The 23,211-nt window shown below is 42.4% G+C and overlaps 1 protein-coding gene across 1 annotated transcript in view; it reads left to right on the top strand.

Moving 5' to 3' along the window:
* Window positions 1-2,981: 2,981 nt before the first annotated feature.
* Jmy (junction mediating and regulatory protein, p53 cofactor) overlaps window positions 2,982-23,211 on the top strand; it is a 69,781-nt gene continuing 49,551 nt past the window's right edge. The window contains exon 1 of the mRNA XM_076926951.1: window positions 2,982-4,470. Within this exon, the coding sequence (XP_076783066.1) occupies window positions 3,478-4,470 (993 nt within the window). The 5' untranslated portion in view covers window positions 2,982-3,477. The remainder of the gene's footprint in view (window positions 4,471-23,211) is intronic.

Here is a 23,211-nt window from a genome sequence, read left to right as displayed (position 1 = left end):
CTGTGGTTTATTCTAACCTCCTTTTAAAATATTTCTCTTCAAAACAGGAGGCTTACTATTTGGGGAGAGCGGCTTCCCAAATGTGTCTATGAAACAGCCATGTGGCTCACAGGGCTGTGCTGTGGTTGATATGAAGACATATGAATCAAGTCCTCCTTCAAGAAAGGCACATGCTTCTTAGCCCAGCACTTGGGAGGCAGAGGCAGAGACAGAGAGGCAGAGAGAGGCAGAGAGAGGCAGAGAGAGGCAGAGAGAGGCAGAGAGAGGCAGAGAGAGGCAGAGAGAGGCAGAGAGAGGCAGAGAGAGGCAGAGAGAGGCAGAGAGAGGCAGAGAGGCAGAGAGGCAGAGAGGCAGAGAGGCAGAGAGGCAGAGGCAGGATCACTTGAAGGCTAGAAGTCTGAAGCCACCCTGGGTGATACAGTGACACTTCTCTCAGAGCCGAGCACATAAACAAATGGCTAGACTACATTGAAATGACAACAAAAGCTCAAACTCAGGAAACACACATTACAACTCATGAGCATCCAGCGTTCCTCTTCTCACACATACAAAGTTAAAGTTACTCATTCCCTTCATACCTGCGTGGCATGGTGAGGTTTATAAACTGTATAGAGAAATGCTATGCCTCTTGAAAATCACAAACTACTAGGGTTTCTATGAAAAGGACTAAAGTGTTAAAAGTAGTTCCCAGATTACCAAACAATCCTCAACAGTTTCCAGGCCTTTTCAAAGTCGCCATGGTGTGTGTGCTTTTTCTGCAGCTTTACCTATTCCCAGGGAGTAACTGACACACTCGACAATCAGATATAGACCTAAATAAAGAATTCTAGAGAACTACATTAACATGTCATGGGAATTTGGTTTGCTTCTTTTCATTTCGAGGATAACAATGACCAAGATAGGGGAAACTTGAAACATCGAGACTTCCCATTTGAAAAAGCACAATGGCAAGAATGTTAGGACGAAATACTTAACGCCTGTGTAAACACGAACCCAGTTTCCCCTTGCTGGTTTGTGATAACATGCAATTTTATGGCTGTAGATAAATATAACAATTAATACATGTACATCATATGCTCTGTGTGAGGCAGACTAACCCTGTAGCTTAGGCTGGCTATAGGAGGCAATCCTGACCCAGACTTACCTATGGTAGAATTACAGGTATAGCCACCAAGCCTGGCATAGATTTCTTTTAGACATATTTAGCATGCATTCTGTGGATTTATATATATATATAATGTATTGAATAAAGAGAGCTGGTGATTTCAAACTCTATCAGAAATCAAAAGCAGTTATCTTTTTATCAAAAGGACAGTTTTTCTATAATGTTAGTGTTTGTATTTACTGAAGACTCCAATTTGAAGTGGGTTTCCTTCCTTCAGCATTTTATGTACTCATTTTTGTGTTGCTGGAGATTGAACTCAAGACTTCATGCATGCTCTATAAGCACTCCAAGCACTGAGATACACCCCCAGACGTCTCAGTTTCTCCCTCTCCCCTCCTCTTCCCCCCCCCCTTCTCTCAGCTATCCTGGAAATCTCTCCCTGTAGACCCAGTCAAACTCAGAGATCTGGTTGCCTGTGCCTACTAAATTCTGGAATTAAAAGGGTGGGCCACCACACTCAGCTGTCTTTTAGTATTTTCAAAGATATATTTTTGATTTGCATGGGAGAGCTGACACGTATGTACAATTACAAGCTTTGAAAATATACAGTTCATTAAAAGAATTCTAAAGGGTTGAAATCATTTTTAATTTTTTCCGAATCTTGCTGGGTTTTTTTTTAAAGATTTTTTTATTATTTAATGTATATGAGTACACTGTAGCTGTCTTCAGATACAACAGAATTGTTACAGATGGTTGTGAGCCACCATGTGGTTGCTGGAAATTGAACTCCGGACCTCTGGAAGGGCAGTCAGTGCTCTTAACCACTGAGCTATCTCTCCAGCACCGAATTTTTGTTTTTGTTTTTCATCTAAGAGTAGGCATGGGTTTCAAAGCCGATGTTTAAAGTTTAAAATGTTCAGCCAAGAAATGGGGCTAAAACTTTTGACTATCAATTTAGATATCAGGCCAATACAAAACTGTGTATAGCTGATAATGTGAGGGTGACCCAGATGATTTTCACACGCTTTAGAAACGAGGCTTAAAGGAACTAATTCCTATTATACATTAGTGTGGTGCACCTGAGTGATGACTTGGACACGGACAAGAAAGAGAACATCAATAATATAAAGTGGATTATAAACCTATTAGACAAAGTTAGGAATGTTTCAACATAGTTTAGTATGAATAATTAGATTTTTATGGCTTGCTTTTGAAACAAGGCCTTTTGTAGTCCTGGCTGGCCTTGAATTCCCATATCTTGTTGCCTCTACTCACCAAGTGTTGGGATTATAGACATGCACTGCTTTCCAGGCTGATAAAAACTTTTTGTTTGTGCTTTTTGAGAACTCTGATAACTGAATACAACTTCAAAACTTTGGCACAGTGACTGCCCAAAGAGATTCTCAGAACAGTACACAACGAGGAAAGCTGAAACAATAAAAGATAAACCGAGACGAATGTTCACGCTCTTTAGGACACGACTGAATTTTCCTGTTTTAGTACTCTACTGAGTTGCCTTTGCATACTTGTCCATCTTAAATTGTGTGTGAAGGGCGTCAGGGGACAATGGAACCCTTTGGCTTAGCCTTGTAAAGCATGGCAGTTCCCGGACATTTAGGGTACGTCCTGGAACACAGTTGTCGATCCAGATTCACTCGGGATGAAGGAGGGCTCCATGAGGTTCCCTGAATAAAGTCTCAGTGTCTTTTGCTCCTCTTGCCCAGGGTTCAAGGCCACCTGAGCGTCTAGGCACAGCAGCCTCTCCTCCAGCCTAAAAGCGTCATCCCGCAGCCACAGACTCGGGGCCGGGAAAAGGGGGGCAGGGCTGGGGCGAGGAGCGCGGCGGCGCGCAGGCGCTGCTGGGGGACGCGGAGGGGGGCGGGGCGCCGCCGCCGCCGCCGCCGCCGCGTCAGCAGCGTGCCGCACGTGCCCGTGTTTACGTCCCTCGTGGAGCCGCCGACGTCAGAGCCGAATGGCAACATTGTGGCGATGCTGAGGCTGGAGGTTTAGGAGTCTGCATTCTGGTTCCGGCTGGCTCGGCGCGGTCGGCGTGAGCGGAGGGGAGAGGAGGTCGGGCCGGGCGAGCGGCGGACGCGCGCTTCAGCGCCTTGGCACGCAGCCCCGCGGCCTCGCGCAGGCCGGTCCGGCGGCCCAGGGCCTCGCGCTGCCGCAGCGAGCGGCTTGTAAACAGATCCGGCCGCACGTGACCATGTGAACTACCTGCTCCGGGCCGTGTATTGTCTCTTCGGAGAGTCGCACCACAAAGGAGCCGGTGGGCGAGCGGCCGGCGCGCTAAGATGGCTGAAGGCGCCCGGCAAGGGTGAGCTGGGGGCGCGGCCACCGCGGAGACTCGGCCGGGCACCGGAGCTACCATGTCGTTCGCCCTGGAGGAGACACTCGAGTCCGACTGGGTGGCGGTGCGGCCCCACGTCTTCGACGAGCGCGAGAAGCACAAGTTTGTGTTCATTGTGGCCTGGAACGAGATCGAAGGCAAGTTTGCTATAACCTGTCACAACCGGACGGCCCAGAGACAGAGGAGCGGTTCCCGGGAACAGGCGGGGACGCCCGCGTCTGATGGGAGCCGCGGGCCCGGCAGCCCCGCGGCCAGGGGTCGGCCCGAGGCCGCTGCCTCTGCTACAGCGCTCCGGAGTCCCGGGCCACGGAAGAACCAGGCCTGGGCCGAGGGCGGCTCTCCGCGCAGCGCGCGCAGCCTGAGAGGGGATCCCGTTCGGGGTCCCGCCGGCAAAGGACCCGAGAGTCCTCTCCGTAGCCCCGCGCGGGCCAAGGCCAGCCCGCTCCGCAGAGGAGCCGAATCCCGCGATGCGACCGCCGGTGCCACGCCAGCCCCGCCGGCGCCCCCGGTGTCGTCGGTGCGGGTGGTGAGTGCCTCCGGGGCGGTCTCCGAGGAGATCGAGGTCCTGGAAATGGTGAGGGAGGACGAGGCGCCACAGCCGCTCCCCGACTCGGAGCAGCCGCCGTCTGCGGCGGAGCTGGAGTCTCCGGCCGAAGAATGCAGCTGGGCCGGGCTTTTCTCCTTCCAGGATCTGCGGGCTGTGCATCAGCAGCTGTGCTCAGTGAACTCTCAGCTAGAGCCGTGTCTGCCGGTGTTCCCCGAAGAGCCGTCCGGCATGTGGACGGTGCTGTTTGGGGGCGCCCCCGAGATGACCGAGCAGGAGATCGATGCTCTGTGTTACCAACTCCAGGTCTACCTGGGCCACGGCCTGGACACGTGTGGCTGGAAGATCCTTTCTCAGGTGCTTTTCACCGAGACGGATGATCCGGAGGAGTATTACGAAAGCCTCAGCGAGCTGCGGCAGAAGGGCTACGAAGAAGTGCTCCAGCGGGCCAGGAGGCGCATCCAGGAGGTGAGTGCCTAGTCAGAGTGTCGGTCCTGGTTTTGATGTCTCGCTGCCAAGGGCTGAGCCTGGGTTTGGGGTCGGCGAAGTGTCTTCTATCTGCGGGAAAAGGAAGAACCGGAGGGGCTCCCTGATCGGCTTTCTTTACTTATCTCAGCAAAGTCTTTTGGGACTCTCTTGGTTTTTTTTTTCCCCTCTCCAAAAAGTACCCAGTTTACTCAAAAATACAGGTAGAGATGAAAGCATTTAGAAAAACGGGTATCCTATAAACTTTAAATTAAAGGTATCATATCCCTAAAGTACTTGCCCAGACGTTAACTCTTGTTTTGTTTTCCCGAGACAGGGTTTCTCTGTGTAGCCCTGGCTGTCCTGGAACTCACTCTGTAGACCAGGCTGGCCTTGAACTCAGAAATCTGCCTGCCTCTGCCTCCCAAGTGCTGGGATTAAAGGCGTGCGCCACCACTGCCCTGCGACATTAACTCTTCTTTCAGGGTGTCACGTTTATGCACTAAGTTGATCCGATTTTGTTTGCCTTGTGTGCGCTGACAACATAGGCAGGTATGAAATTTTACTTTTAAGCATTTTTCAGCGCTGAAAGTGTACCCCTGAACTACACCCCAGCCCTAAATTCATTTTTTAAGAAGTGTGTTGACTTTCCCAAATGAGAATTGACATAACATTTTAGACTATGAAGTCTTTACAGATGGCTCGTTTCACTCCTGTTTTAGGTAGAAGGAAGGTCCAGGGCAGGAATGCTTTATGCATTTATATGTAGTGTGAAAACTTTAACATACTTTTTAGATTCTTTAGATAACAGGAAATAAAGGCTATTCATATGGAGCTCTGCAGTGTTTATAAACTCATACCTCCTTACCAGCTTCTGTAGAAACTCACTAAAAAGTGTAATTTAATAAGGTGACTTCTAATGGACAGTATATAGTTTTTTCAAAGCAATTTATTGTTTTAATGTCACTATATTTCGTGTTTGGACTTGGGATGGAGAAAAGCTCCCTTTCATGGAGTTTTTATTCCTGACTTGATGTCATTTGTATGTATAGTTGACTGTCGTTAGGCTAGGAACCTGGCATGTTCTTAGTTTCATCATAGAATGTTGAAGAAACTAAGGTGTTTGTCTTTGCTAAATTATTATTTCTCTCTTACACCATACACTACTAGCACATTTACAACTTTCTGTCTCAAGACTCTTCACCCCAGCTCACACGTTAATCCCAGCACTTGGGGCCCGTGGATCTTTGTGAGTTCAAGGCCAGCCTGGTCTGAATAGGGCGTTCCAGGACAACCAGAACCACCTAGTGACAAACTGTCTTGAAGGAAAGACTCTTCAGATTCTGCATGTCTGTCTTCCCTTTGGTTTACTGTCTGGTAAACACACCCGTAAATGCTTCCTAGAGTTCAAGGAATCTGGTTTCATTTCCCAGTTTACTAGCTCACTTCCTCGAGACTTCTACCTTGATATCTTTTTGGAAAGAGGTGACAAATACGATATTTTTTCTAGTTCATATGAACCTGTATTTCTTTTAAGGTTTTATTTAAAGCGGTGTTTTATTATTCAATAATATGTATGTATGTGCTCATTTCTCAAACTAGAAATTATAGCTAGTGTTTTCCAAACTAGAAGCTTTTTATCTGTAGTTTAGAAACATCTGGTTCCAACCTTATGAAAGGTGGTTATCTTTCTTTAAAAATGACCTTCCAGCCGGGCGGTGGTGGCGCACGCCTTTAGTCCCAGCAGAGGCAGAGGCAGAGGCAGGCAGATTTTTGAAGCCAGCCTGGTCTACAGAGGGAGTTCCAGGACAGCCAGGGCTACACAGAGAAACCCTGTCTCAAAAAACCAGAAAAAAAAAAAAAAAAAAACAAAAAACAAAAAACCTTAAAAAAATTAGTTTTCTAGAACTCAATTTTGAGGGTTGTTTTTTCTAAAACACAGTTTCTTAGTTAAAATTGTATTAACTAGATTTTTTTTTCTTTAAGTTTTTTTTTTTTTTTTTAAATAAAAATTTAAAAATTAAATTAAGGTCTCATTTTGTAGCCTGAGTGCCTTGGAAACTGACTAATAGGTAGCCCAAGTTGGCCCCAAACTGTTGATTCTACTGCTTCAGCCTCTTGGGTGCTAGAATTACAGGTACGAGCCACCGTACCTGACTTTTATTCTCTTTAGCAGAGGAAAAAACCAAACCAAAACAATTTATAAAGAGTCTTTTGTCTTGGGAAACAAATGTTTATTATAAATTCATTAACAGTACATTCATAATCTTTCAGTTCTTTATGAAGTTGACTTGAATGGTATTTTGAGAATAGCTCTCTGATAACAAACAAGTTTGTAATACCTACCATGAATTATACTGGAAGATTAAGTTCAGTGTGGAGATTAATTAGTGATGTCTTCCATGGATATAATGAAGTGTATCAAGAACCTTTCTAAGTAACTTTATGTAGGTTAATGTGTTCTCCTACTGCTTACATTCTTCTCTGTATTTGTGGTTTGCTTTTCACATCAGGGTTTGTGGGTGGTTTGCAGTATACTAAGTAAGTGATCTGCCAGTGAGCTACAAGACCCCATCCCTTGGCAGTAGCATTGGTTGGTGAAACAGGACTCTAAGGCTTGAACAGCCCAGGTCTCCCTTGAGTACAACAGCTCACATCAGCCTCTAGCACTGAATGATAGTCATGTACCAAAGTTACTTTTTTTAGGGTAAAATCTGTTTCATAGTCATTGTATGTCACTTGTATTAGTTCTGTTGAGTTTACTTTTCCTACTTGGTTTAGTGTTTCAGTTGATACCAACATAGCTTGTGGAATTGGATAAAATTATTTATATTAGACGTCTGGCAAATCACAGATTTAATAGATAATACTTTTAAAACAGTTCTTGTTTATATTTTTCCTTCTTCAATTTCCTTGTTATTTTCCTTGTTATCAATCTGTTACCTACCCTCAAAGTCTGACTTTTTCCTAGCTATAAATTCCATATTTGTTTTTGTTTAAGATCAGTGAATTGCTTAAGGGAGGTTTTATCTCATTAGGATATTCAAACAAAAGTTCTCCTACATAGCAGGCAAATCCTCTACACTGAGCTACAGTTCTAGCCCTCCCACTTAAAAAAAAAGTGTAGATCAACATTGTAACATATCAAGGCCTTGACAGGATTGAATTCCCCTGCCCCCCTTTGCCACCACTAGTTCAGAGCAGTCAACATTAGTGGCTAAGGCATGCCCTTTTAATGTAAAGTTGTAGGTAAAGACAGTTTTTTATAAATTGATAAATTGTTTTTTAGATTTTTGAGACAATTCTCTTATGTAGTGCAGACTGTCCTTGGTTTTAGCCTCTTGCTGGGATAATGTGGGTGTCCCAGCTCTTGGCTTGTCACACTTTTATACAGCAAAGGGGCTGAAGAGTGGTTTATGAGTGTTTGCGGGTATCTGAAGCCCTGGTTTCAGTCTCCACCACTGTGTAATCCTCCTGTAGTTTCAGCACTTGGGAGTGGGAGGTTCGGGAGGAGGATCAGAAGTTCAAGGTTATCCACTGTGTAGCAAGTTGAAGCCAACCTGGGATACAGGAGATGTGTCTCAAAAACAAAAATCAACAGCATCTAGAACAAAAACTGCTGTTGTAAATTGTCTGCTTTCCTATGAAAGTCTGTGAGGCTTGAATTGGAGTTTAATATATGGAATACCCTTAAGGTCTAATATGGGTTACCAGATCTGTAGTCTCGGCCACTCAGGAGGCATAGGTGGGACAGTCACAGGTTTAAGACCTGTTCTGGTGAACTTAAGTGAAATCCTATCAAATTAAAAAGTAAGAGCTGGGAGATAGGTCAGTGGTCGAGCAGTTGCTACAGTGTGTGAAACCCTAGGTTCAAAAATTGGTATGGGGGAGCTTAAGAAGCCCCTGTCTGTTCTTACTGAAAGTTTTGTTTATGACGTACACCTTGGGACAGGTGACTGGAGATTATAGTTCATGAGGATTTATAAGTTATATAAGAATACAGTATTAGATTATTTTTATATGACAGACACATTCTAAGATCATATGCTACTTAAAGCCTGTCTAAATAAAATGTAATATTTGTTATTTGTAGTTTTATCATGGACATTTCAATGGATTTGTTGTATTGTCTTCTGTTATACAGCAGGAAGGCAATTTTTATATAAATGCAAGTGACATCAAGGCCTCTTTGAACAGTGGATCTTTGCTGTTGGTCCAAGCAAAGGGTTGTGTTACTGTGTGCGTAGGTGGTTTCAAGCTTAACTTTGACCTAGATTTTGCAAGTAATTATTTCTTCTATAGTCACAACTATTCTTCAAATAATTGATTGTGGTGTTTCAGCTCATAAGCCTCAATTATGATAGAGCCTTACTTAAGATCTAAAATTTGTTTACTTTGGAAATATATATTATATATTTTATTATATATGTTTATATTTTTTATTACATCATATATATATATACACACACACACATACACACACACACACACATACACACAAACATCTTTCAAGTTAAAACCACTGAGAGCAGAAAGTGCTGTCAAAAGAGGCACAGTGTACAATTTAGCAGGGTTTGGAGTCAGAACAGTCTGGATTTTGATTAGGACTCATATCTGATAGCATGTTTAGCTATTAAGTCTCTCAGATGAGAGGCAGAGAAATAACCAAAAGATGTCTCACAAATTGGGACCGTATGAAATCGGTAACTACCTAGCATTTACAAAGGTAGCTTCTAATAAGAATGGTTTTTTTTCTTCTTTCATGTATTCAGGAAGTTGTAGTTTTTCATTTCATCTTGTGAGGATTGTAACTTGTGCTTATTAGCACCAGTTAGGTATCGAGCTCTAAATATTCCTGGTGGATTCCAGCTTGAATGCTAGACAGTACTCTACCATTGAGTTAAATCTCTAGTCTAAGTCAATGTCTACCCATATTATTGAAGCCAAAGTTAAGGCTTAAAGTGAGCATAGCTTTGGTAAACTGATAAGGAGTGACATTCAGTTGTAGACCTAGGCTTGTCCTGCCAACCTTGTGCTTTTTCTGCCATAACTTGCTACTTATTTGGTTTCTTTTCTTTTCTTTTCTTTTCTTTTCTTTCCCTTCCTTCCTTCCTTCCTTTCTTTCTTTCTTTCTTTCTTTCTTTCTTTCTTTCTTTCTTTTTGCTTGCTTTCTTTTTTCTTTTCTTGATAAAAATAAAATCATTAGAAAAGGGTCTCAGGTAGTCCAACCTGGCCTTGAATTCCTGATGTTCCTGCCTCTATTTTCCTATGCTGTGATTATAGGGGTAGGGTATATCACTCTTGGATTTCTTGATCTAAATCATTGTGGTTCTCAATCCTCCTAATGCTGTGATAGGCTTCACCTCTAACAGCATCACCGTCTAACAGCTTCGACTATGAACTCATCGATAGATTAACCATTGTGCTCAGATCACTCCTAAGTAGTACCACTGTCTGACAGAGCTCTAGTGCATGAGTTTGTAAGTGGCAGGTCATATGCATACCACAACAGTTATAAATAAACAGTTATTGGTCAGTTTTGGTATAGATATAGGTAAAGTTCTTTTTACTTTTGTAGCATTTTGTGACATACAGTACCAACTTTGGGAAACAGCATAGGGTCAAACAAATTTAGATACTGGGATTCTCACTCATGTGCTGGCTGGATGGAAGGATTTATTTTGGTTTACAGTGTAAGGTTGCTGTTAATCATGATGGTGAAGCCATGGCAACATGAAAAAGCTGGTAACATTGCTCCTCTGCAGTCGGTACGCAGAAAGGTGAGTGCTGACACTCAGCTTACTCTTTATATAGATAGTTCAGGGTCTCAGCCCATGGAATGGTACCACCCATACTTAGGGTAGGTTTTCCTACTCCAGTTACCTAATATAGAAGCTCCCTTACAAGCCAGGGGTTTGTTTATGTAATTATTCTAAATTCTATCAAATTTACAGTCAGGATTAACCATCATATTAATGTTTCTTGGAAAACCTCGATTTGCACATATACTGCAATCATCTAGTTCTGGCTATGGTGGAGTTTATGTGTAGACCAGGCTGGCCTCAGAGTCACAGATTCTCTTGCCTCTGCCTCCCAAGTACTGGATTAAAGGTGTTCATTACCATGCCTGGCTTTTTTTATGTATAAATAAGACTTACTTATAGAAGTACTTTATAGTGAGTCATAGTGGCTTATACCTGTAATTCTAGAGTTTGGGACAATGAGGCAAGAAGGAGGTTCTGTGGACTTTAGGCCAGATCCTGCCTCAGATAAGACACATTCTCATTTCTCCCCTCCCCCCCCCTCTCCTCTCCTATCCTCTCCTCTCCTCTCCTCCCCTCCCCTCCCCTCCCCTCCCCTCTTCTCCATTCTCTCCCCTGTCCTTCCTCCATCTGTCTCTCTGTGTCTATCTGTCTGTGTTCTCAATCTAAAGCTACAGAAGGAACACACAGTGTGTGCTTTTTCTTTCTGTTCTATCCTTTTGAGTCAGGTATATATAGCCCTGGCTGGCTTGGAACTATGTAGATCAGGCTGGCCTCACTCTCCTGTGGGTGGGGGAAGATGGGACTAAAGGCTCCCTCCACCACACCCGGATAGATATTCTCAAGGTCTGTTTTATATTGTTCTGGCCAGGGATAAGTTTAGATGTGGGCATATTTCACCTTAAAATTTTACTGCTACTCATTAGCCTCCAAGGTGGAAGTAGGGGCTACGGCATAGTCTGCGCTGCTGCCTAAAATCTACTTGTCTTCTTCTACTTTTAATCTCATGTAAAACAACTGAGTCATAGCTTTTAATTTAATCTTTACTTTCCCCTTCATAATTGCACTTAAAACATTTTCTTTACTAGTGTTTCTTGGTGGATCTGAAAGTAGGGAGAAAGATGTTAACTTCTCACTTTAGTTTTAGTTTAGAAACCCTCTTTCATATTGTTTATGTTAAGTGCATTTTTGGTATTAGGGAACTAAATAAAAAGGTAACAGTAAGTAGGGGTTAATGAAGGCTTAAAAGAGAAGATGTATAGATTAATTTCCTAAGCAGTATTGAACCTTGCAAGTTTCAAGGGAATAGTAAGTCATTATTGTATTAAAAGGAAATTATGTTCATATTGATGCTGCTTTGTAAACAGTTTGTTAAACTTGGGCTCCCTGGAGTTCCTTAGATTTGACTGTTTTTCTTGAGCTGTTTTCTTCTGTGTTAAGCTTCATGGAATCTGAAGCTGCTTTTATTAAGGATATTTTATTTATCTTGGTGAAAATTGCCCGACATAGATTAGATAAAGGAACAGTTCAGCGTGCTTAGAATTTATAGATTGGAATTGAGAGGAATCTAAAAGTATGCTTTTGTTCTTTTTAAATCTTGTTTGACTGTACCATGTTCTAGTTGCCCCATTCAGCTTACTATTTTTTTTTTTTTTATAGAATTTTATATTTTAACTCTCCATAAACTCAAGAGGACAACCTGGCTGAGTACAGGTCACATGCTAGTCTGGGAGCTGTTGACAACTTTTTCTTGACTAAACTTTTGAGAAGTTACTGAGTTTCTCTGCCTCTGGTTCTTCATTTCTGAAGAGATGTAAAGTTGAGCCTACTTCAGAAGGTCTTAGTGAGATAGATACACCAGCCCTCTGCTTAGTGTGTAGAAACTCTTTGTTCTCTTTCTCCTGAGGTATTGTATGCTAGCTGACTGCTGGATTCCTCTGAAATCCAAACCTATTTCTACTAAAAACCAGGTTGGCAGTTACAGCTGTGTTTGTGATGACGGAAGCTGGTCCCACAAAGGTAAAACATTCCCAAACTGATATAATGTGAAAATAAGAATAGCAGGTCGATCTTGGTTTTGTGCATCATCAGAACTCCTCCAGGACTCCAAGACACATTGCTGCTACAAAGGATCTAATTGTTTTGGTTGACTTTACAGGATTGTGGTCCTTTTGGTACAGTTGGTTATAATTTTGATTCTCCCCACCCAAACCCCAGAGTTCTGCACTCTGCTTCTAAACTTTTGATGTCTCTTTCTTTGTTTGAGTTTTTGAGATAGTCTTACTGTATTGCCCAGGCTGGCTGTCTTAGTTAATGTTCTATTGCTATGAAGAGACACCATGACCAAGGCAACTTTTATAAAGGAAAGCATTTAGTTAGGGTGGCTGACTTACAGTTTCAGAGGTTTAGTCTATTATTGTTATGGTGGGAAGCATGGTGCTGAAGAGGTAGCTGATTAGCAGGTGTACAGAGTGAGTTCCAGGACAGCCAGAGCTACATGAAGAAACTCTGTCTTGGGATGTGGTAGGGAGAAAAAAGAAAGAAAAAAAAACAAAAACAAAAACCCCAGTGTAGTCCCTTAAACTTTACTAAATATTATATTATTTGTCTTAGTTAGGGTTTTACTGCTGTGAACAGACACCATGACCAAGGCAACTCTTACAAGGACAGCATTTAATTGGGGCTGGCTTACAGGTACAGGCTCAGAACTTCAGTCCATTATCATCAAGGTGGGAGCATGGCAGTGTCCAGGCAGGCCAGATGCAGGAGGAGCTGAGAGTTCTACATCTTCACCTGGAGGCTGCTAGGAAAATACTGACATCCAGGTAGCTAGGACAAGAGTCTTAAAGCCCATGGCCACAAGGACATGCCTCCTCCAACAAGATCTCACTTCCTAATAGTGCTACTCCCTGGCCAAGCATATGTGAACTATCACACTCTGGGTTGCAACCCTTTTGGTAGTTGAATATAGAATACTTACATCACAATTCATAACAGCATCAAGTTTACAGTTATGAAGTAGCAACAAAAATAATTTTATGTTTGGAGGTCACCACTACATGAGGAACGGTATTAAGGGTGCAGCATCAGGAAGAATCACTGCAGGATACTCAGCTGTTCATTATATCTAATTTTTCCTCCTTTCTGCTGTTTGTAGTGATGGCTGTTTTGATCAGTATTTTAATACTTGCTCTTTCAAAATGTGGTGATTTTTTTTTTTTTTTAATTATACTTCCATAGCTTTACCTCACTCTTGGGTAGTCATGGATTTTTGAGTCAAGAGTTCAACTGCCATTGAAAATACTATCTTTGTGGGAGAATTCTTGTGTGCCTTTAGAGTATGACATGTCTGATAGTTGAGAACTGCCTGTTGTAAAAGTTAGGTTGTTCTTTCTCTGTCTCTCAGAAATAAGACTCAGACTCAAAATATATTTACAAATACCTTGGCCGTATAGCTAGGCTCTTTTCTAACTAGATCATAACTTAAAATAACCTATTCTAATCTACATTCTGCCATGTGGATGGTTACCTGTGCTCAGGTACCATGCCTCTGTTCTCATCCCATCTTCCCAGGTGAGTCTCCTGCCTGGAACTCTCCTAGAACCCTTAGTGCCCCCGGATGTCCCACCTCCTATTTCCTGCCTTTAGACCATCAGATTTATTCTTGACAGGTGCCACATCTATACAGATACAAACTATTGTCTGTGTAGTCTCTATAGTCTGTAATTGACTTCTTTCTACCTTTACTTTGTTAATATACTTTTCAAAAGAGTTGAGTTTTACTTTGTTTTGATGCAGGATCTCATGTAGCCAGGAGATAGCTTACATTGTAGCCAGTGGTGGCCTTGAACATCTGGTCCTCTTGGCTCTCTCTAGTTCTGATAATGTAGACCTACTCCACCATGCCCAGCCCAGTTTTATTACTTATTTAGTTAGTTTTCATTATGTGTGTATGTGTGTGCATGCTTGTAGAGGTCAGAGTTGGGTGTCTTCTTCAGTTGCTCTCCACCTTACTTTTGACTTAGTAACTCATCCACTGTTCTGTTCACTAGGTCTGTTAAGCTGTGGTTATCCTTTGAGCTTCAGGAATTTGTCTTTGCCTCCCCAGCATTGGGATCATGGGTGCATGCCACTGTGCACAAGCTTTTTAATTTGGCTTTTTATATAGGTCTTAGGTATCTGAACTCAATAAGCATTTTACTGACAGCCATTTTCCCAGCATGCCAGGGTTTATTCTTGTGAAGAGATATTTTAATCAATTTCTTTGAAAGGACTTATTTCAACCAGGATTTTATTCTTTTTTTGTTTTGTTTTGTTTTTTTGTTTTTTGTTTTTTGTTTTTTCGAGACAGGGTTTCTCTGTATAGCCTTGGCTGTCCTGGAACTCACTCTGTAGACCAGGCTGGCCTCGAACTCAGAAATCCGCCTGCCTCAGAAAGGCGTGCGCCACCACCGCCTGGCCAGGATTTTATTCTTAAGAAGAAATATTTATATGTCAGTTTCTTTGAAAGGATTTATTCCTTTTTGGGAAAGAGTGGAAGATTTATGTGGTATAAGTCAGTTTTCTACAATACCCTTATATAAATATAGGTATTATGGCACTGTATACCTAAGCTACATGCTGTGGTCTGTTGATTTTAAGTTACATGCCTGCATAACATATTACTGCATGGAATGCTGTAAGCACTTGTAAGACAATGAACATTTGTGTCTCTAAACAGAAGAGGCACTGTGAAAGCCTGCCTTTCTGTGAGGCGGTATTGATGAATGGGTCTTGCAGGATTAGAAGCCATGTGTGAGTCAGTGATGGGTAGGAAGGCTTAGGGCATGATGGCCCTGGGACTGTGGTAGACTACACATGGGGCATACTGGGATTGTAAGGTTGTTACTGTCTGTGCTAGCTTGCTATCATAGTGACAAAGTGTATCTCATGTGTAGGTAGATGATTCTAGCATCCATGCCTAAAGAAAAATGGCAGTTTTTTTCTTTTGGTATAGTTTTTAGGGACCCGTGAAAACTTTTTTTCACAACAATTATGTTTGGGCAATAATAGCTTAGTACACTTACTGGTTTAATCAGGTTATCATCACACACATTTAGTTCTTTTAAATCTTTGTTATTTTGGACTATATGAACAGTAGTAACTATAATGAGCTAAGCAATAGAACCCCTGATTCTTTTATGAATTTGTACCCATGTAACAGTTTCTCCCTGGCCTCACCCTTTCCTACCCTTCCTTTTAGTAACCCATCCACTGTTCTGTTCACTAGGTCTGTCAGCTCAGCTGATAAAGGAATTTGTTACTTGTTAGGAAACTAAAGCAAACTGTGTCCTTGTATTAGAGGAGGCATTTTTTTCTTTTTCCTTTCTTAAGATTTATTTTATGTATGTGAGTACACTGGCGCTGTCTTCAGACACACTAGAAGAGGGTATCAGATCTCATTACAGATGGTTGTGAGCCACCATTTGGTTGCTGGGAACTCAGAACCTCTGGAAGAGCGGAGGTGCTCTTAACCACTGAGCCATCTCTCCAGCTAGAGGAGGCATTTTTTTGTTAAGCAGGTTTTTGTTTTTGATTTAAGGTAATTAAGAACCCATGCTTACTAGCATTACACTGAGGTGGAAGCAAATGAAAAGGACATGTAGTAGGGTCTCATCCAGCCTGTAATCCCACCTGCTTAGTAGGCAGAAATAGAGTGGCCAAGTTCAACCCCTGCCTGAGTTATAGGAGTTCAAGTAACTTAGAGACTTTATGGCAGAACATACAGTGTGTGTATGAACGTGTGGAAATGGGGGAACAGACATGATGGTTCTGTTTTTCCCAACACTGTTGAGGGAGAGGCAGGAGGATCTGTCTACACATAGCAAGTACCAGGTTAGTCAGAGCTATAGTGACACCCTGTCTAAAATAGTGGAAAAAAGGAGCTAGGTGTCTCATTTGGCAGAATACCTATCTCCCACACAGAAAGCCCTGGGTTCAGAAGCCTAGCAATTTGGGAGGTAAAGACAAAAGGATCAGAAGAAGTTCAGGGTCATGTTTGCATACTTAGTTCAAGGTAAGCCTGAGCTGTATGATACAAGGAAAAAGAAGAGTTGGAAATACAAGTAATGGAGTATTTGCCTAGGTTGTGTAAACAAGGCCCTACTATTCGATCCTCAGTAATACATGTGCGTGCTTGAGTGCACGAGCGCGCGCACACACACACACACCCCATTTGTTTTACCTTATTAGGCTTAGGTAGTTAAATGTAATGCTTAGTAAATCTTTACTTCATGTTTCTATGTTTGCAAAATAATTCCCTAAAATTGCAGAAGGGGTTTGCTAAGAGTTTTTTAAAACAAAAACAACCCTTTGTATTTATTATGTGTATAGGTGTTCAGTCTGCATGTATGTCTGTACTCCACATGTGTGCAGTGCCTGTGGAGGCCTGAAGAGAGCATTACATTCCCCAGGACTGGAGTTATAGGCGTAGATAGTTTTGAACTGTGGCTGGTGCTGGGAGTCCTCTGGGAGAATTGACAGTGCTCTCTCTCCAGCAATCTGTGTCAGATCGTGAAGCAGAAATAATACAGAACTTTACTCTCTACGTCCCTGCATCTCCATGTCCCTTTTCTGTCACTGCTTATGCTGTACTGATTGGTCTTGAGCCCTTGGCAGGTATTTGCAGGGATGTCTTACATCCCCATACATACATTCTTAGTGTCTCAGGGACTGCCCTCAGATTTGTCAAGCCTACATCATCCTCATTTAGAGACGTCTTACATTTTTAAATGTGCTGTTTTTCTCTAACAGCTTCAATCCTAAATAATCTGTAAGATTTTTTTCTATTCCTGTATTATTTATGGTATCTTATACATTTCACAGTTTATAAAAGGTGAATGTCCAAAGTACAGTTTATTTATTCTCTGAACTTCTTCGGAATAGTAATTGCTTCTCTCCCCCTTTTCCTTGGGCCACCCTCCCCATGATAGATAGATGGTGACACACCCCTGTGCCAGTCCATATTGAATTCTATTATGGATCACAGGAGACAACTTAAAGTCTGTTGAATAAATTGTAATCTTAAGTACATTTAGTTTAACATTATTTTCAGGTTTCTTAGATTAAAATAGAAGTATAATTGAAATTAAAAGTATTGCTTTTAAAGCAATATAGTGTTAGAAAACATGAAACTTTATAGCAAAGACAGATTAATAAATTAGTATTGTTAGGTGAGATGCCCTGAGACACTCTGCAAGAGTGTTAAGTTCAGTTGCTGCACAGTTGAGTACCTCTCTGTTGGAGAGTAAAATGCATGTTGGAAATACTAGATAAGTATTTTAATATTTGAAAACATTTCTACCCTAGTTTTTGCACATATCTGTGAAGCATATTATAAATTAATAAGAATATAGTCACCTGATGTTTTTATTTTGGCAGAAATTAGTATCTATAGCTGTTTGTACTGTACTGCCTTTGGTGCTCTTGAAAGCCTAACTCTAACTCAAGCTGATTTAGTATCTGAAGTTTTACAATCTTAAATTGTTGTACACCACGTGAGTGACTTCCCTGTGAATGACTAGGGAGAGCTTTGTTATTTAGAGATGTTGCTGCCATTCCTTTTTTTCCCCCCATTTCTTTAATTATTTTGTTCTTTGTGAAACTTGGCTTTAATCATTGTAAACAAAATGTTTCATTGTCAGGTATAATTAAAGATAAGGTTCATGTATGTACTTTTTTTTTTTTTTTTTTTTTTTTTTTTTTTGGCAAGGATTTATTGCCTTTAAAAGGTATAAATGAAAAGTTTATGATTAAAAATTTAGGCTGGGTGGTGGTGGCACACGCCTTTAATCCCAGCACTTGGGAGGCAGAGGCAGGTGGATTTCTGAGTTCGAGGCCAGCCTGGTTGTTGAGGCCCACATTCTGCCTCAACACTTTGCCTCAACACTTTTGGGGCTAAGTGCTCTTTCTCAACTCGGCAGATTCGTGATCACCTTCTTCCAGTAACGTCCCTCACTGGGTCTCTCGTTCCCGCTGCCTCTCGTTGAGTGCCAAACTGTTGCAGCCTGTACTGCCCGTTCCGGTCCGAGGGTCAGGGTCTAGCGAGAGAGAGAGTGGGGATAAAGGGGAAGAGACGCGAAGAATGGAGACAAGACAGAGATTCTGATCAAGTCTCGTTTATTGAAGGGAATTCTGAGCTATTTATAGGCTTTTGCCACGTGCCTTGCAGGTGTTGATATGACGTAAGCCTTACAGGCGTCTATAGCGTGGACAGCACGTGCACTGCAATGCTTTGCAGGTGTGGATAGCACATGCGCCTTATGAGCATGTATGGTGTAGATAGCACGTGGACAGCACGTGAACTGCAATACCTTGCAGGCGTGGCCACCACGTGCACCTTGCAGCTGGGGCCAGTAAACAGCAACACAAAATATGTGGGATATCAGAGTGTGCTTCAGCTGTTGTAGGCTATTGAAAACCAAATCTTTCGTCAGGGTATATGGTTCCAGATGGCTGCAAAGTTGATCTAGCCGCTTTCTGCTAAAGTTGGCTCCCAACAGGTCCCCCTTTTTAAATTTTTTTCAAAAGGGAAGTCTGGGAAAACTTACGGAAACCGTGCCTGTCCTAGGTTGGAACAAAGGACCCCAGCCTCACTTAAGATGGTGACTATGTTCTGAATTGCCTGCGCCATTACCTTAATCTCACCCTGATAATCATTATCTATAACTCCAGGAAAAATTTGTAATCCCTGCATAGTAGTACTGCTTCTTCCCACTATCAGGCCAAACACATTTGGATAGAGTGGTCCAAACACTCCAGTGGGTAAAGCCTGAGGTCCCATTTCTGGGGTTAATACTGTGTGGGTGGCAGAACTGAGGTCCAGTCCTGCGCTTCCTGGTGTTGCTCGACTAAGTTCAGAAAGGGATTGGTGTTTGCTGGTAGGACACTGACTGCTCCATAAGCCTGTTTTGGCTTGTGTCGGTTCGGGGCCTGGAGCTGGCCCCTGTTCCCGTTTCCCTGATCATAGAAAAGGGTGTTACCTTGTGCGTCTCTTTTAGACATACAATGACTAGCCCAATGCCTTCCACGTTTGCAGCGTGGGCAGAGCCCAGGCTGTTTTCTGGGCTGTCTCTGGCTTAACTCATTTTCTACTTTGCAATCTCTTGCAAAGTGTCCAGGCTTACCACATTTAAAACATGCCTTTCTGTCTTTATTTGCCAAAAAATCTCTTACAGATTTTCCTTGCATAGCAGCTGCCATAGCTAAGCCCTGTTGATAAGAGGGACCTATGTCAGAACAGAGTCTGATATATCCCGTAAGGTCTGTCTTTTTCCTATAAGGTCTAATGGCCGCTTGGCAGGCAGGATTAGCATTTTCATATGCAAGTTGTTTCACATAATCTACACCTGCCTCTGCATTGCCAAAAATCCTCCCTGCTGTTGTCATTAATCGATGAACAAAGTCAGAAAATTGTTCATCAGGCCCTTGCCTGACTGCTGTTAAAGATGCACCAGGGTCTCCCTTTACCGGGAGTTTACGCCAAGCCTTCATGGCTGCATTTTGAATTTGAGCAAATAAACCTGGGTCATATTGCATCTGGTTATCACTAGAAGCAAATTGCCCTTCTCCTACTAAGGCATCAAAGGACCAACCATTGCCTGCCTGAATGTTTCTCCTAGCTGTCTCTTTACAATTCTCATGATACTCTGATTTCCAAATAAGATAGTCTCCACCACTAAGAACTGCCCTCACTAACATATTCCAATCACTAGGAGTTAGCTACTCCTCTGCAACAGATTCTAAAATTGCAAGAGTAAAGGGAGCAGTGGCACCATATTGAGATACTGCATTTTTTAATTCTTTAATAATTTGAAAATTAAACCCTGTGTGATGTCTCCAAGCAACCCCTTGAGCGTCTCTGGTCTCTGATACAGGGAAAGCCTTAGCGTCTCCCTCCTCTGGCTGATCTGTAGCTGAACTAAAGCTAGAGGGTAGGGACTGCCTTTGGACACCGGGTTGAGGAACGTGAAAATTCGGGGGATTTTCCAAGTTAGTCTCTTGAGACCTCTTCCCTGTCCTTAATTTCTGTAACTGGTTACTTAAGCCCTGATACTCTTTTTCTAACTCTATCAGTTGTTTAAGGGTAGTAATTTTGTCCTGTAACTCCTTTTTAGGATCTACAACCATTGTCTCCATTGGGGGAGCACTTGGAGGTGGAGGCACATAGAAAGAGGGCATTTCAGCGTCATAAAATTTAACTTCCTCTTCCTCTTGGTCAGCACAATCTGGCTCTGACAAAGTCATCAACCTTTGGCTGTATTTTGGATTCTAACTTACGCTTCTGCTTCTTTTTATTTTGAACCAAAATGACAGCATTCAAGAACAAAAGCAGAAAATTAACACATGTGAGCAGCAAACAAAACCAAAACAGAGAGTTGAATTCAAGCTGACAAATTTCTTGTCCCATTTTCATTACCTTTCTCGAAACAAACCAAACAGAGAGTTGGATTCAGGTTGACTAATTTCTTGTCCCATTTTTCTTACCTTTCTCAATGCGGCAGATTCCTGCGGCAACCAACAGATCCTTCTTCCGTAAAGTCCCTCACTGGGTCTCTCGTTCCCGCTGCCTCTCGTTGAGTGCCAAACTGTTGCAGCCTGTACTGCCCGTTCCGGTCCGAGGGTCAGGGTCTAGCGAGAGAGAGAGAGTGGGGATAAAGGGGAAGAGACGCGAAGAATGGAGACAAGACAGAGATTCTGATCAAGTCTCGTTTATTGAAGGGAATTCTGAGCTATTTATAGGCTTTTGCCATGTGCCTTGCAGGTGTTGATATGACGTAAGCCTTACAGGCGTCTATAGCGTGGACAGCACGTGCACTGCAATGCTTTGCAGGTGTGGATAGCACATGCGCCTTATGAGCATGTATGGTGTAGATAGCACGTGGACAGCACGTGAACTGCAATACCTTGCAGGCGTGGCCACCACGTGCACCTTGCAGCTGGGGGCAGTAAACAGCAACACAAAATATGTGGGATATCAGAGTGTGCTTCAGCTGTTGTAGGCTATTGAAAACCAAATCTTTCGTCAGGGTATATGGTTCCAGATGGCTGCAAAGTTGATCTAGCCGCTTTCTGCTAAAGTTGGCTCCCAACACCTGGTCTACAGAGTGAGTTCCAGGACAGCCAAGGCTATACAGAGAAACCCTGTCTCGAAAAAACAAAAAACAAAAACAAAACCCCCAAAATTAGACCCCCCCCCCCAGTCTGATCCATCCTCTTTTTACTGTTTTTGATCTGTGTAGCCTACAGTCTGCTTTGGGGTGCTAGGCCACATTGAAGGGGGGACACTCTTGCCTCAAGTTACAACTCTTCGCTGGGAAACTAATCATTTCTATGGTAGGAGATACTTCTTTTATTACCTTAATATTATATAGGTTGCTAAATAAAGACAAATCCATACTTGACTTTATCAAAGTGGAAAAGTCAGGATACAGGAAGAGAGGCATATATCATTTTTAGACTATCATGCCTTATCCCATGTGAGAAGTGTACATCGTTTTGTATATTGTGATGAAGAGGTGATTTAGTCACCCCTCCCCCCTCCTGCTCTTTGTAAGTTAGAATTCCTTTGGGAAGTGGAAAAAGAATGTCTACAAAACCTTGTCAGAAATCTATACAGTGGATATAGTAGTGTATACTTGTAATTCCGGAACCTGAGAAATTGAAACTGGAGAAGGAGTTGAGGTCAAGGTTAGTCTGGGCTATATAGTAGAACCCTGGCTTAACCAGAAGCCACTCTGTCCCCTACCCTCCCATATATTTGTTTGATGGCCGATTTAAAAAAATATGAGTAAAACACCCATCCTCATTTCCCATTTCCCATTCTTCTGTCTGTTTATCTCTTGGAGGCAACCTCATAGGAGTCTCTTCTTTCAAATAATTACCAAGATCTTAGAACCGTATCTACCCTACTCCATATATTCTCTTTCCTATTACAAGCTATAGTTCTTGTAATAGCTTTATAATACTCCATTGAGAGGATTTGTTTTGATTTATAGATTAAAACAGTTTTGAGACAAGGTCTCATAGCTTAGGTTGACTTCAAACTGCATATGTAAGATGACCTTGAACTGATCTCCTACCTCCTGAGTGTTAAAGGTTCCTAGCATGTGCAGCTATTCCTACTTGATGTGGTGCTGGGGACTTTTGAATGCTAAGTAAGTGCTCACCTTTTTTTTTTTTTTTTTTTTTTTGTCTATCTGTTGAAACATTTACAAGTAAAGTGTATCTGTAAGGTACATTGTTTTTACCTTACAATTGCTGGATCAAAGGAATATGCATTTAAATTGTTTTCTGTACAGATATGCCAGTTTATACTGCCCTTTATGTCTGTGTTGCACGAAGGAGCACAGAACAAAGCCAACAAAATCAAAGGAACACACACTGATATACAGCCCAAGCTAGAATAGTGAGCACTGAGCTAACTGACTTGGCTATGATGGCTTCCCATCTTTTACCACTGATCTAGGCGTGACGACTGTCTCATCCCACTGGTGAGAGTTGGACTTCACGAGGGGAAGAAGGGATCAGAAGTTATGGGCCCTTGTCGTGCCAACTACCTGCATCCTCTTTCACATTTATATTTTCAAAACAACCTTCTGAACTTATCAGTAAAACATTTTTTAAAATGGTCATGCCTCTTACAAATTTTGTTCTGAGATTCCATCTCATTTTTTTTGTTTTTTAAACCGACAGGGTCTCTAGCAGCCCTGGCTGTCCTGGAACTCACTAGGTAGACCAGGTTGCTGGTGCTGAACTCGGAGATCTGCCTGCTGCCTCCCAAGTGCTGGGATTAAGGGAGTGTACCACTACACCCAGCCCCGCTCCATTATTCTTTAGTTATTTTTGTGGTGCTGGTAGTCAAACTTTATGCTTTTGTGCAGGTGTTTTGACAGCGTGTATATGTCTGTCTGTTCACAACTTAGGTGCCTAGTGCTTGTAGAGG

Source organism: Arvicanthis niloticus, chromosome 29 (genome assembly GCF_011762505.2).
Source record: "Arvicanthis niloticus isolate mArvNil1 chromosome 29, mArvNil1.pat.X, whole genome shotgun sequence".
In the NCBI taxonomy this organism is placed as follows: Eukaryota; Metazoa; Chordata; class Mammalia; order Rodentia; family Muridae; genus Arvicanthis; species Arvicanthis niloticus.
Note: the sequence above shows the minus strand (reverse complement) of the source record. Positions and strands in the feature narration are given on the sequence as shown.